Below are 12,862 nucleotides of genomic sequence, written 5' to 3'. Positions count from 1 at the left end.
AACCAACGCATGCATGAGGAGAACGTGGGGAACACAGAAAGGTCCCCAGTTGATGTTTATGTTTCAGCCGGGATTTGAACTGGTGCCTTCTTGCTGTGAGGCAAGAGCGTTAACCACTGCGCAGATGAAATTATTAAAATTTGCACCAGTTACTGTTTTCTTCTTATTACATTTGGTATTATACCATTATAAGTATACAATCTATGTTTTATATATGTTCAGTTCAGATTGCTGTAATTAGTTGTTATGCTGTAATTAGAAATAAACATTTCAGTCCTCTGTTTCATTATACAGCTAATTAATAAAAAATGTGTTCCATAATGCAACATTTCAAGAAAAAAGTATCAGTATTAGTAGCCCAGTTTTTACTTGGTAAATGATCGATACCCAAAGTCCAAATATTGCCCACCCCTAACATATAAACTCTTATTTGAGGACACATACATGTACTTCAGATACATTTAAAAAATGAAATTTAAAACAAATTTAATATTTAAAAGTAAATAAGCATAAATGAGTGGATACTACATTTTACAGTTGTCTGTCCTTAAGCTCATTTCACAAGCTGCTGTTGTGAGAAAAGGTGCAATAAACGATCTCTTTTGCACCGCTGGAGGACTCACAGTGACCCCTGAGGGCATAAATGTCCCTCCATCTTACAGAATTAAAGAGGGAGGTGGGGTACACCTGCAAACCAGGCTTCACGTGTATTTACGACTCCTATTTGTTGAATTCTCCAGACACATCATCTGCTTCAAGATGATTGAACACTTTTAATCCCTGTGATCAGGGGGGGTTATTTCAAGAAAGCAGTAGGTGAGCCGTCCTGAGCGTGGACAAAAATATTGTAGAACAAGTCTGAGACTTGATCATGTCTTCTGTTCTGGGTGGCTCACTCCAGGAAAACATCTCCAAGGAACCAGCAATCCCATTGTTCACTGTGTGAAATATTGATTTTACTGCAGTTGTTTATGAGCCTTAAAAATGTTTTTTAAAAATTTGAGGATGTTTGCTAACAACACAAATATTGAGTTAACACATTCAAATCCCACTCAAATCATCATTTGATCTATTACAAAAGAGATAAAAATTGGTATTTTAATTAAGATTATAACATTTTTAGCCAAAATAAAAAAAAATAAGCAAAAAAATGTATTTTTCTTAGACATGGTGTCTGTAGAGCGGCAGGATTTTATCAGAAATTCACCTCCAAGTTGTGAGCGGGACTGTCGGGATGGAGTAAGTCTGCCCTCATTTCCCATCATCCCTTTTTTTACACACTGTCCTGCTAGCTTGCAGCCCCTCAAAACCCCAACCTAACATGACAAAATTGGCGAGCAATGTTAAAGCTATCCAGTTGAACAGTTTTGAGCCAGATCCATGTACGTCATGGATCTATTTGTGTACAAGTGAATGCATCACAATGCTACATCCTTTTATTCCAACTGCATCTGTTTGCCTGCTTCTGATTGACAATTAAATGAACAAAGAAGTACATAGAAATACAAAGAAATAACTGTATTTATATATCATGGGAAAATGTCATAAGAACATGCTTAAAAAATACTAAAAATACAATTTTCATTGGAGTAGGTCTTTAAAAGCTCTGATAAGAACTACTTTATGTTTGAAAAGTTGCCTATTTATGAGGAAGTGGGGGAGTTACAAAAGCAAATAAAACATAGAAATATACATTTTAGACTTCTCATCTGCACAATCTAAAAAAACGCCATGGAACGCTTATTTGGAACATTTTTCCAAAATAAATACAATGCAGGGTTAGGTTCTTAGTTTTGATGTTGGTTTCTTGTGAGTGACAGTGGTCCATTTCCTCACAGGACTGCAATGAATCAGCTTTTTGCTTCAATTTGGCATCAAGAACGCCATTTTCAAGCCCCGCAACTGTCCTCCATCCCCCTCCAACCTCAACATGATGTCATCTGCCACCGTACCAGAAACAGACCATCACCAGCATCCAGGAAAATGAGTCAAGACTGAGGCACAGGAGACGACAAAAGCAGCGTCTGCTTTCATCACCCACTGTTGTTTCATCAAGCAGGTCTGTAGGAGGCTTTAGTCAGCCTTCAGCCTCATTTGTCACCAAATAATGAGTGCGGGGACAGAGTGGACACAAATCACCAGATAGGGATAGTTTGGCATCGATTTGTTTCTGTCTGATCGCAGAAACAAAGATGAGTCAAATTACAGTAAGATGCTGTCGAATTATGTCATCCACATTGCTTAAATGACGAAAAAAGGCTCATGTGTTTGTTCAGTTGGGTCACAGGAAGATTTAAGCAAATAAAAACAAACCAGCACCTATAACTTAACATATTGACCCGACGTCCCCATAAACAAAGCTCATCTTGCTGCCACATTTGAGCCCAGATACTTTCTTTTTTTAACCAATGTCTCACTGCAGGATTTTTTTAAACCTCTTCTTTCAAGTAGGCTACTTGGTAGAAATTACACACATTACTAATAGGACCGTGCACAATCACAGAGGTGATTTTTGAGCCACACGAGCACTCCAGATTAATGGATGCAGGCAGATGCTATGAGTGCTGAAAAGTGTCTTTAATATTAAGAGGTTAGACACATTTATCACAGACAAAAACGGAAAGCAGAGCCATGATCTGGTAAGACTGATTCAAGTTGGTTAGTGTTTGGAAATTTAGAAAAAACAAATGGGAAAATTAAAAAAATTCTAAAGTTTACAGGTTTGTATGGTGCTGCTTGATGCTTTCTTGAACACAAACAAATGTTTGTTTGCACTGTTTCCTCACTTGAATGCATGTAACGTTTCATAACACAGAGGCTTAACAAATTGGCCGTACAAACCGTTCTCTGAAAGCCCCTGTTTAAATCCTGTATTGTCCTAACTTGCAAACAGTCTTCTTCTTGGCCATGTGTTGGTTTGTTAATGTTAGCAACCGTGAATGCATCAAGAGAGCTGAATTGTTGTCACGTTCCTTTGGTTGTGATGCGACACAACTTCACAGGGATGCTGCGTTTGCATAAGACCCTCTAAAGTTTCTCACAAACTTCTTTTTTTTGAAGCAGTTCTTATTACTTGGTGGTTTGAGTTTGCTAGGTGGCTTAAATAAGACCCAATTTGAGTATTTATGGGTTTGAAGAGCTTTCTTGATGCTATTTTTGGTAAATGTAAGTTAGAAAAAAAAATGTGATCAAGTGTTTGTCGTGCATTTCCTGTATTAGTTTCTTCTGAATTATCTTTCGTCAGAGGGATCTGCTAGCTAGATGGCCTGTGGAATTGCATTTGAAATGTAACAATTATTTTTTGTCCTGTCCCTTTTAAATAAATAAATAGGTACTACCATTCAGAAAAGGTCAAAATCCTCCAAGAAGTTCAACGTGCTTTAGAGTGTCAACAACAAGTTGTATCTAAAAGACAGTTAAACTTTACATAACCACTCATATCATATTTGATACAGTACATGCTTTTCTGAGACTCTGTCTCATTGACATTATCAAAACTGCATAGAAAAAAATTTATTGAGCAGAACATGTTCCACATTTTTGCCCGGTAGTTCGTCATCATTCCACTAAGGGGCAGTAGAGGTTCTTTTCCTGCTAGTTTCAAAATGGCTGCTTCCATGAAATCTCAAAAACAATTTTGGTGGGAAGTTTTCAAAACGTCATGGTGAGAATGACACATCTATGTTTATTCACTTTTTAATACATCTAATGAATATCTTCCAATTGCGCCTTGTCTCTAAATGATTCCGGTTTCCAACAGTCACCAGGTCTGACAGGTGTTCTTTACTGTTATGTTGCATTCATGCTTCAAATTTTGCATCTGCCACCTCTGCTTTAAGGGGGCAGTAGACCTCGCTAAATCTGCTGGTCGCCTGGACAGGAGCGATTGATACCAGACCTGCCGGAGCCGGGGGAGCCGAGCTCACTAGCTCGCTAAGCTGTCCATCAGGCGGCTGGCTAGCGTAACCGTCGATCCAACTTAATGAGCTCTGTGACAGGCTGGCGATCTGTCCAGGGTGCATCCCACCTTCGCCTAACAGTAACAGGGACAACTTTCAGGAACTTAGCGGGTTGAGAAAATGAATGGAAGTTCATGACCAAAATCCTCGCATCGAGGCGCCATCTTGAATTTTTATTTCTACTCTTTGATCTAGTCGCCGAAAACGTCATGTGCCAAAGCTGAGTTCCTGTTTGGTTCACCGCGACGCGCCCACTACCGAAATCGCACAATGGCAGCTCGCATCTTTACATTGAAGTAACATTGAAAGTTGACGCCTCCACCACACCTGCCGCGTTCGGTTTGAATGCACCATTAGACGCCTGTCTCTAATAGAGGCCAGCCTCCTTTAAGATCTACCCATCTTCCCTGAGTTATGCACCTTGAAGACGCCGGGTGTTTGTGGTTTTTGTCTTGTGAGTCAGTGTAGCGATGGCCAAGAAACGCTCATTTAATTTAGCGTTTAAACTTCGTGCTGTGACATACGCCAAAGAACATTCTAGTGAGGAATCTGCAACATTTGGGGCTGTTCCTAAATGTATCCAAGAATGGTGCAAGAAGATAGGTGAAATTGAGAAGACGGCTGCAGAAAAAGTCAAATGGTTACATGGTGGAGGTACAAAGAAAACCAGCGACGAATTAGAAGAACTGGATTATTGAGCAAAGACGGAAAGATGCACATGTCTCCAGTAAAATGATCAACATGAAAGCGAAAATATTTTTTGATACACAGATTCATGAAGCTTCAAAGAGAAAAGAAACGTTCCCAGCCAGCGCCAATCAGAACAGAAAACAATGCTCTCATTATTTCAATAAGTCCTAAAATGTTCATCTGTGTTGTCTTCATTTCTTGACTGAATTTCCCGCAAAATGAACCTATTAGCCATCACCAACTGTCTGTGATGGAATAAACACCCGTCTCCAACAGACGCCCGTTTCCTATAAATGCCGGGCTGGCTGCCACATTTTTGGAATAAATACCACTGAAAGATAAACACTCCTCGACGCATTGAAGCAAACCAAAATGTGTTAATAATTAATTATTGACATTCAAGTTACACCATTTCTGGATCAAATATGAGACAGCGGGTAAATAAGACGCTTTTTTTTCTTGAACACTATACTCAATATTTTTATATCTAAGCTAACATTGTTGTGAGCAAAAACTTACCAAATGATCCCAGCGGATTGTGATTGAGGCTTTCTACATCTCATAAAAAAATGATACTGCAATTATTTTTTTTGCAGATTTCATCAAAGGGTTAAAAAAGATAATAAAAAATATATAATTTTCTGTTAATTGTTTGATGCAGTAGGATTTACATGGCCATAACCAAATCTAATTTTAGTAGTTACATCAATTTTTTGAAAAAAAAAAAGTTCAAATTCAAGAATTATGCAAACAAAACATCTTTCTTTTTTAATTATAGACATGGCTTAATTGGTTGGAGCAACCTAAACTTGAAACAATTGCCATTAAAGAGGTTAGCTGAAACTTACTGTGCACTAAAATACGTCCATGCATGCAGTGTAAGAAACCCAGTGGGATGTGTGCAACATTCAGTGATTACCTTGGAAACTTGTCACACTCTGATCAGGACAAAAGCTGTTTCTGATTCACAACAACTATGTTACATAATGCTCGGAGGGGTTTAAATTGTCAGAAAAAAATATATACAAATGATAAATGTAAAGTAATTTCATGATATTGTATTTGTGGTTTAGATTAAGATTAGATACTTAGATTTTCATTTAAAAAATTGTGAAATTATAATCTCTTTTGTGCGGATGGGGATGGGTCATGAGCTTTTAAAAGCATTCAGATAATTTCAGTGCATGGAAATTACATGGTGGGTGGCACATATGTAACAAAAGGGAACTTGTTTATTTTCTTCACTTTTTTGCCAATGAGTCCCTTTCCACATCTCTGCTGAGATGCGTAATTTGTGCGTAATTTTTGCCAAAACATGGATCTTCTTGGCAATCTCCATTGACCTTTAAGTATCAAACAAACAAATGTGACATTTCCATTTAGCCGCGCGCTCACTTTTCCAAGTCGTGAAAAGCTGAACAGCATCAAAACATGAGCGAGGGAACACAAACACGGCTGCGGCGTGTCACTCCATATGGATGCGCGCGCGCGCAAATACCTGCTAAAACAGAAAGTGGATGGAACAAAACCTCACTTTACCTGAAGCAATGGCGATGAAAGTGGCGAATGCAAGAGGGAAATTTCCCAAGTTCATCTCCACACTGTAGTGATGCCAGTTCCCTCTGAGGGTCTGCAGCCTCCGCGTCAGTTTATCAATTGAAGCAAACCTCGGGTCATTGGACCGAGCGCAGATTCTCCTCAAGAAGAGGGCCGACTGAACGCGCGCGGAGTCGGAGCCTCAGCTGGGATATTTCAAGCGCGTAAAATAACCATGAAAAACTTTGATGTCACTCCCAGAAGCCGGAGTCAGCTGCAGGATCAGCAGCGGGAGCAGCATCAGCACCGCCCCGGAGAACGCTCACTACTAAACTCAGCATCAGCACTTCTGCGCATCACCCTTATTTTGAAGAGAATAAACCCTCACAAAAAAGAAGACACTTCAACTATTTTTAGCCTGGTCATAAAGGGAAGAGTCTTCTCCGCGGCAGCTTTTAGCGAATGTGAAGCGCAGCTCATTCCGAGAGGAGCAGCAGCGCACTCACAGCGATGCGCATCCCACTCCCCCCCCGACCCAGCATCCACGAGTCACGGAGTTAAAGGGACAGACACGGCAGCAGGGCTTTGAGAGGATCCTCACACCGCAGGAGTCACACAAACCCATCAAAACATGAATCAGAAGCAAATAGGCTTGAGATTTGGGAGTATTAATACTATTAAACGTGAAAATCACCGCGTAGGAAAGCAAGTACACAGTAGCTTCTCTCTATTTGTTTTATGTTTGGAATATTTACAAGCATAAAATCATGAAATAGTTTAATTATTACACAAAATGACATTCATTTTCTATTATTGATTAGAACATCTACAGCTCCTATAGTTGGGTGATAGGTTGGAAATGTTGAAGCGGTGCAACAATCCCAAACCTTGCCCCAGACCAGGGGGGTCAAACTCAATGGATCAGAGGGCCAAAATCAGTGTGAACGTAGCTTTAGACCTTCTGCAGAAAACAACTGTAGCAACTTGAATATAATTATTCTTCTGGATTATCTGATGGATAGCTCCATCAATTATAGCAAACTAGGTAGGTCTTTAGGCAGTAAAGCAACTCAGACCATTGCACTACCACCTCCATGTCTAACCATGTTCAGTTCTTTTGTTTGTTCACTTTTTCTGCTTTTCTAAACTGCTTTGTTAGTTTTGTTGCAAGGATGTTGAACTGCAAACCTTGACAATTTTTAAACTATTTTGCTTTCCATTGACAAGAGCTTCTTTGAAAAACTGATTATTAATTTTTATAGGACTTTCCTGGTTAAATAAAAGTAAAACCAATAAAACAGAAGTGTCCTGAAACACATGGAGATGATCAAAATGTTTGTCGATTAAAGTGTTTTTTTGGTCAGCAGTTGCAAACAATAATCTAAGTATCTAACATTGTTACTCATCACCTCACAGTTTGTGTCAGATTACCCAGGTTTCTGTTTCAGTCGAGATTTTTCCCCATGTTTTTAGTAATATGTGTCATTATTTTTCAAAAATGACTGTACTTAAATTTCCTTGATCGGACCACAGTGTCTCCACAGCTTTCAGCACCTTTAATTAAGTCAAACCATTTCAAAACTGTGTAACATGTTTATCCAAAGACTAAACTGGTTTAAGATTTAATCTGACAAGAATCACCGGTACAAACACATTTTTAAGTTTTGGTTAAATTTTTAACAGCCTATTTTTGCTTTGAAATGTAGAATTTTTACAAATATGAATCCATTAATAAAAAATAAAAAAATCAAATATTTAATAAAGGTATTTCTTCAGTTTCACCAAAGGTGACCCAAAGTTAGCTGAAGAAATGATTGAAAGAGTTCCTAGGTTACCAAAAGCAAAGCAAGAAAATACAGTTTTTATTGATAACCTTGTAAAGACTGGTTAAAGCATTACTGCTCTATATCAGTGCAGGCAAACACATTTGACAAAGTGGTGATACATCACATAGCAGAGGCCCAATGGGCTTTGAAGTATATAAAAAAAAAACGCTCACGGAGAATAACTAACAGTCCCCGTTTAGAAACTGTGTCCTTAAACAGAACTTCTGTTCCAGCATGGCAACACCATGCAGGGAGCTTTTTGTTTTTAATGAGGTATCCATGACAACAGGAGAAAGTCTTGTTGGCTTTTTCAGACGGGTGCAGCTTCATTTAAAACTAAAGACGCGGAAAAAGTCTCTTTTAAATGGGGCTCAAAGCAAAGGGCATGGTGAAAATAATGATCCGAACCGTGTTTTTGAGAGGAAAAATTCCCAGAGTATTTAGGACTGATGATTTGATTAAAAAAATGTTTACGTCAAGGACTTTTTAAAGTTTGGAAAACCAAGTAATACATTTGAAAAGTTTAACTTGATAGGCAGTTTTTTTTTTAAAGAACACTGGAGCGTTTTGGAGACTATTTTTTTTCTCGTAACTTTAAGCAATGATTTCACTCTTTACTCTGTGCATAGTTTCAATTTCCAGATAAGAAAAACATATAAGTGCAAAGTAAAGGTAAAAATGTCCATGCCACCTGTTAGAATCTGTGACTAAACTATTGCTCCTGCCTAAATTGACAGTGTGCATTCGAAGCAGCATCTCACTGCAGCTGATGATGGTAAACAGAAAGTGTCAACTGTGCGCTAGCGTGTTTGTGGTCCTCTTTGCACCGCATGGTCACAGTCCTGCTGTTTTGCATCGGCGCTCCGACTCTGTGGTGGGTTTTCTCCGGCAGCTGTTGTTTCACACCCACTTCTCTGCAATCTGGAGCGGCTGCATCTTCTGGTGCCTGGAGTGGGCTTCCTCCGTGGACACAAACAGCTCCCCAGGGGGCTAAAAGCTCTGTTGCTCTCTCCCCTCTCATAAAACTCCGAGCAGACTGGCTCAGCCTCCTCAGCCTCCTCAGCCTCCAACTCATTGTGTTGGTGTCAGGCTGTGGGAGTCCGACATGATGGAGGGTGATTTTCAGATGGTCAGATGCCTCCCCTCCTTTTGTCTTTCTGAATGGGGCTAGAAATTGGGCAACAGAAGAGGAGTCCAGATGTCTGCTGGAAAGCACGGGCGAGAAAGAGGGGCCTACAATGTCTTCAATCTCACTTTTAGCGAGGATGTGGACCTCATTAAAGCCAACAATGGCCAGAAAAGCATGAAATAGAGGCATCTCAAAAAGAGAACGGCGGAGCCTCGGAGGTGTCAGATGGAAATGGCTTTTATTTTGGGCTATAAACTTCAGAGAAACAATCAGTGGAAAAAATATAAACCCTTTTCAAAGGAGTTCGGCTTTACTGCGCTTAGTTACATCCTTCATTATCTTTTTTTTAAATCCCATTTAGCTTTTCACATGCAAAGTTGGTAGCAAAGGTCTTTAAATTTATTATATAAAGGGAGACACATTTTTTCTTAACTTTATTCTAGCTGTTAGAGTCTGTTGGGCTCTAATCAGCTTATTTTTGCGGTGTGGAGATCCCCCTTTCTGTTGTGTAATGTTTGTAAAAAAAAGAATGTGATGGCGTCCTTGGCTAGAAGCTTTTCGGGTAAAGAAAAGCCAGCTTTCTTTTGTTTCTTTTGCCAAATCTGTTGTTTTTATAAGTCTGACTGAGGTAAAAAGTGAGGGATCAAATGAAATGAGTTTTAGATGTCAGAGGTTTTGAACACAAATATAGCAAAAAGTAGTTTTGGAAAACATTTGTGTTCTAACACAAGCTGAGAAAAATACCAACAAAATAAAAGTCTTGGGAAAGCAACAAAGAAAAAAAATGTGCTGCTCACTTGCAGTTGTTATTCTGATGTTAAGCTTGATTTATAAATATATATATAATACATTTGCTTTTGACACTCAAATCATGCAAACCCTTCTTGTGTTTATCCGTTTTTCTCCGATCTTTCCAAAGTAAGAGAGCACCACTGAGAAGTACTTCATGCGCATCCACTTCAGTTGAAAAAAAAAAATCATTTTAATTAAAGGTAAATGCCAGCTTATCTTCAAATCATCTGTAACCTCACAAATGAACAGGATCTGCGGCTTAATCTGCAGAGAAAGAAATGTCGCCTCATTAACAAGGTTGTTTTGTGCTTGTCGAGTTCTATACAGAAATCTGACAGCTTTAGCTATTACCCAAGGAGAAAATCAACACTTTTCCTAAAGTTTGAGAACTGATTAAGTTAAACAAAAGCTCCACACTTACTTTAGGCCTTCAAACGATACTTTTTAAAGAGCTTATATCATGCTATCCTCTGCTTTTCAGAGTAAACTATATCATATAGAAATAATAATATATTTCCCTTGGCATGCTGAAGAACAAATTCATGATACATATGCGCTTTTATTCATGATGTAGCTCTTTTTCTACCTGGAAGTAAGACTCCTCGATCTTAGAGGCACCGCCTTTAGAGCCAGCCTTACCAGCATGTCTGCGTTTCACCCATGAAAACAAACATCATCCAAACTTTTGCAAACATGGATGTGCATATTGGGCAAATAAAATTAAAAGGTTTTGCTGATTACTGCTATCTCTGCTGAGAAAGTGTGTGTGTTAGCCTGGTGGTGGCAGCCCAGACTCTTCCTGGAAGGGGCTGTTCCGCCACCTTCATACGTGTGAAAGTGGGGACCCAGACGTTCTCGAGGATTAAAAGGGGCTGGTGCTCAGAGAGCAGGTTTTTGGAGGAATGCTCAGAGATGCATGAACGGATCAAAATTCTGCTCTGGGGTGTTTTTCATGAGGAATTGAGATTATAATACACTTAGAAGCTCAGTTGATTGTGCACAGTGTAGGCCCTTTAAATCGTTGTAGACTCCTCCCATATTTCTTTCAGTTCAGGGGACTGTTTACAGGTGTCGTATTTTCCACGCTGTTGGGTGTGCCAGATCATAAGGAGCACCGTCAATGAATGAGCTATTTCGGACCTTATACCCCATGCAAGGTATAGGCTATGGTATATGTGTCCATAAGACACATTAAGTAAGTTAAAAGAGTCTAAGTGTAAGCACCATTTTATGAGTTTGTATAAAAACTGATTGTTATGTTGTTAACTTCTGTTTGTTTCAATTACTTAATTTCTTTTCTGGTAACATCTAGCAGATTTTTTTTATTTGTTTTGTAAACAGAATATATGAAAAGTTGTTAAAGGGCCTATGTCTTTCAGAGTAAACAATATCCATATAAGAAAAAAATGTTTCTGAGTTATTTTTGTGAGTTTTTTTTCCTACCCAGAAGTAAGACACCCCGATCTCTGAGGCTCCGCCTGGGTGCCATCCATTTTATGATGTCATCCTAGAGTCACCGGGAGCATTTCTTCGGTTCTCCCACGAAAATAAACATTTGAAACTTTGCAAAGACATATGTGCATACCGTATATCTGCTTTTAATTACCCCTGCCATTACTGCGTCTGACGTAATGAACACCTGTTAGACCCAGCATTTATTGGAGATGGACACAAGTGGAAGATGTACAATATTGTGGATTTAAAATGAAAGTGTTTTGCTGAGCACCACTAGCTTAGTGGAGAAAGGATGTGTGAGCGTGTCTTCCTGAAAGGAAGAATCCAAGAGGACGTCCAGCAAGCACGTCCATGAGGTTGTGCTCGCTTTCGTGGGTTTGGGAGGGGCTGGTGCTCACAGCGCAGGTTTTTAGAGGATTACTTAGAAATGCTTGAATGGATCAAAATACTGCTTTGAGGTTGTTTATTGTGAGGAATGAACATTATACAACACTTAAAAGCTCTAAAAGTTGATTTTGCATGGTAAGACCTTAAGATCAGAAACCCTATATTAACTGTGTTCACGATAATTCTCCAACTTGCTGGTAGCATGCTACACGTTAGCCAGATTAACCACGTTAGAGGTGTTAGCCGCATTAGCATGTCCACAATACTTGGAACTCCAAACCAGGCGGTTATACGCTAACTCCCGACACGTTAGCCCAATTAGCGCATTTGAATGACACCCAACCTTGTTTGCAAAACAAATTTACATTTTGACCGAGCGTGAACCTCTAAAACTAACTTTAAAATCAGTAGGAAGAATAACCAGAATTTATCCATATATAAGCTGCTCTGGATTATAAATTACACTGTTGTTTTTATAGAAAATAACTAGTACACCTTATAGTAGAGAAAGTACGATATATTGTGGTCCAATTGCATCAATATAACAAATAGCCATAAAAATCTTTGTGTGTTGCTTACGCTAATTTAGCTGGCATGTTACAAAATGTAATGTGCACACGCAGACACCAACACTGACTTAGTCTATTCCCAGATATTCTACTTCCTCAGCTGTTTGTTGCACCAAACTCAGCAGGATTAAAGAGATCACTTTATCTTCTTTTCTTCGCCGGTGTAGGTAGGTTACTGTGTGTACATACGTGTGTGTGTATCGGCGTGATGATTCTGGGAGGTATTGTACAGATGGCACAATGTGACAGTTTGTCTGACTGTGGTGAAGAATGCGAGATTCAGCTGTTGGCCTCTCACTCCGGCTCTGACCTTTTGTGCTTGTAATCACCATCTGGCTGCGTCTCATTATGGGGAACTCATAGCTTCTCACTCTGGCAGTGCAGACAAAACAATTACTAAACCCTTGAAAAATAAATAAATCGATGCTCTCTGACTTCACTAATAAAAGATGACACCCCTCTTGGGGTGTTTTGCCTCTGACAGATCTCCTGCTGTCTGTTTTTTTTTTTTTTTTTTTC

General features: G+C 39.2%; 1 protein-coding gene across 3 annotated transcripts in view; it reads right to left on the bottom strand.

Annotated features, from left to right (window-relative positions):
- The window catches only part of LOC112149818 (roundabout homolog 2), a 91,299-nt gene extending 84,588 nt beyond the window's left edge, over positions 1-6,711 (bottom strand). For all 3 annotated transcript variants that reach the window (XM_024277761.2, XM_024277762.2, XM_024277763.2), the window contains exon 1: positions 6,189-6,711. In XM_024277761.2, coding sequence (XP_024133529.1) covers positions 6,189-6,243 — 55 coding nt within the window. In that variant the 5' untranslated portion in view covers positions 6,244-6,711. The remainder of the gene's footprint in view (positions 1-6,188) is intronic.
- Positions 6,712-12,862: the final 6,151 nt, after the last annotated feature.

The sequence above is a fragment of the Oryzias melastigma genome, linkage group LG13, assembly GCF_002922805.2.
Source record: "Oryzias melastigma strain HK-1 linkage group LG13, ASM292280v2, whole genome shotgun sequence".
NCBI classification, from domain to species: Eukaryota; Metazoa; Chordata; class Actinopteri; order Beloniformes; family Adrianichthyidae; genus Oryzias; species Oryzias melastigma.
This window is presented reverse-complemented; position numbering and strand designations above follow the sequence as displayed.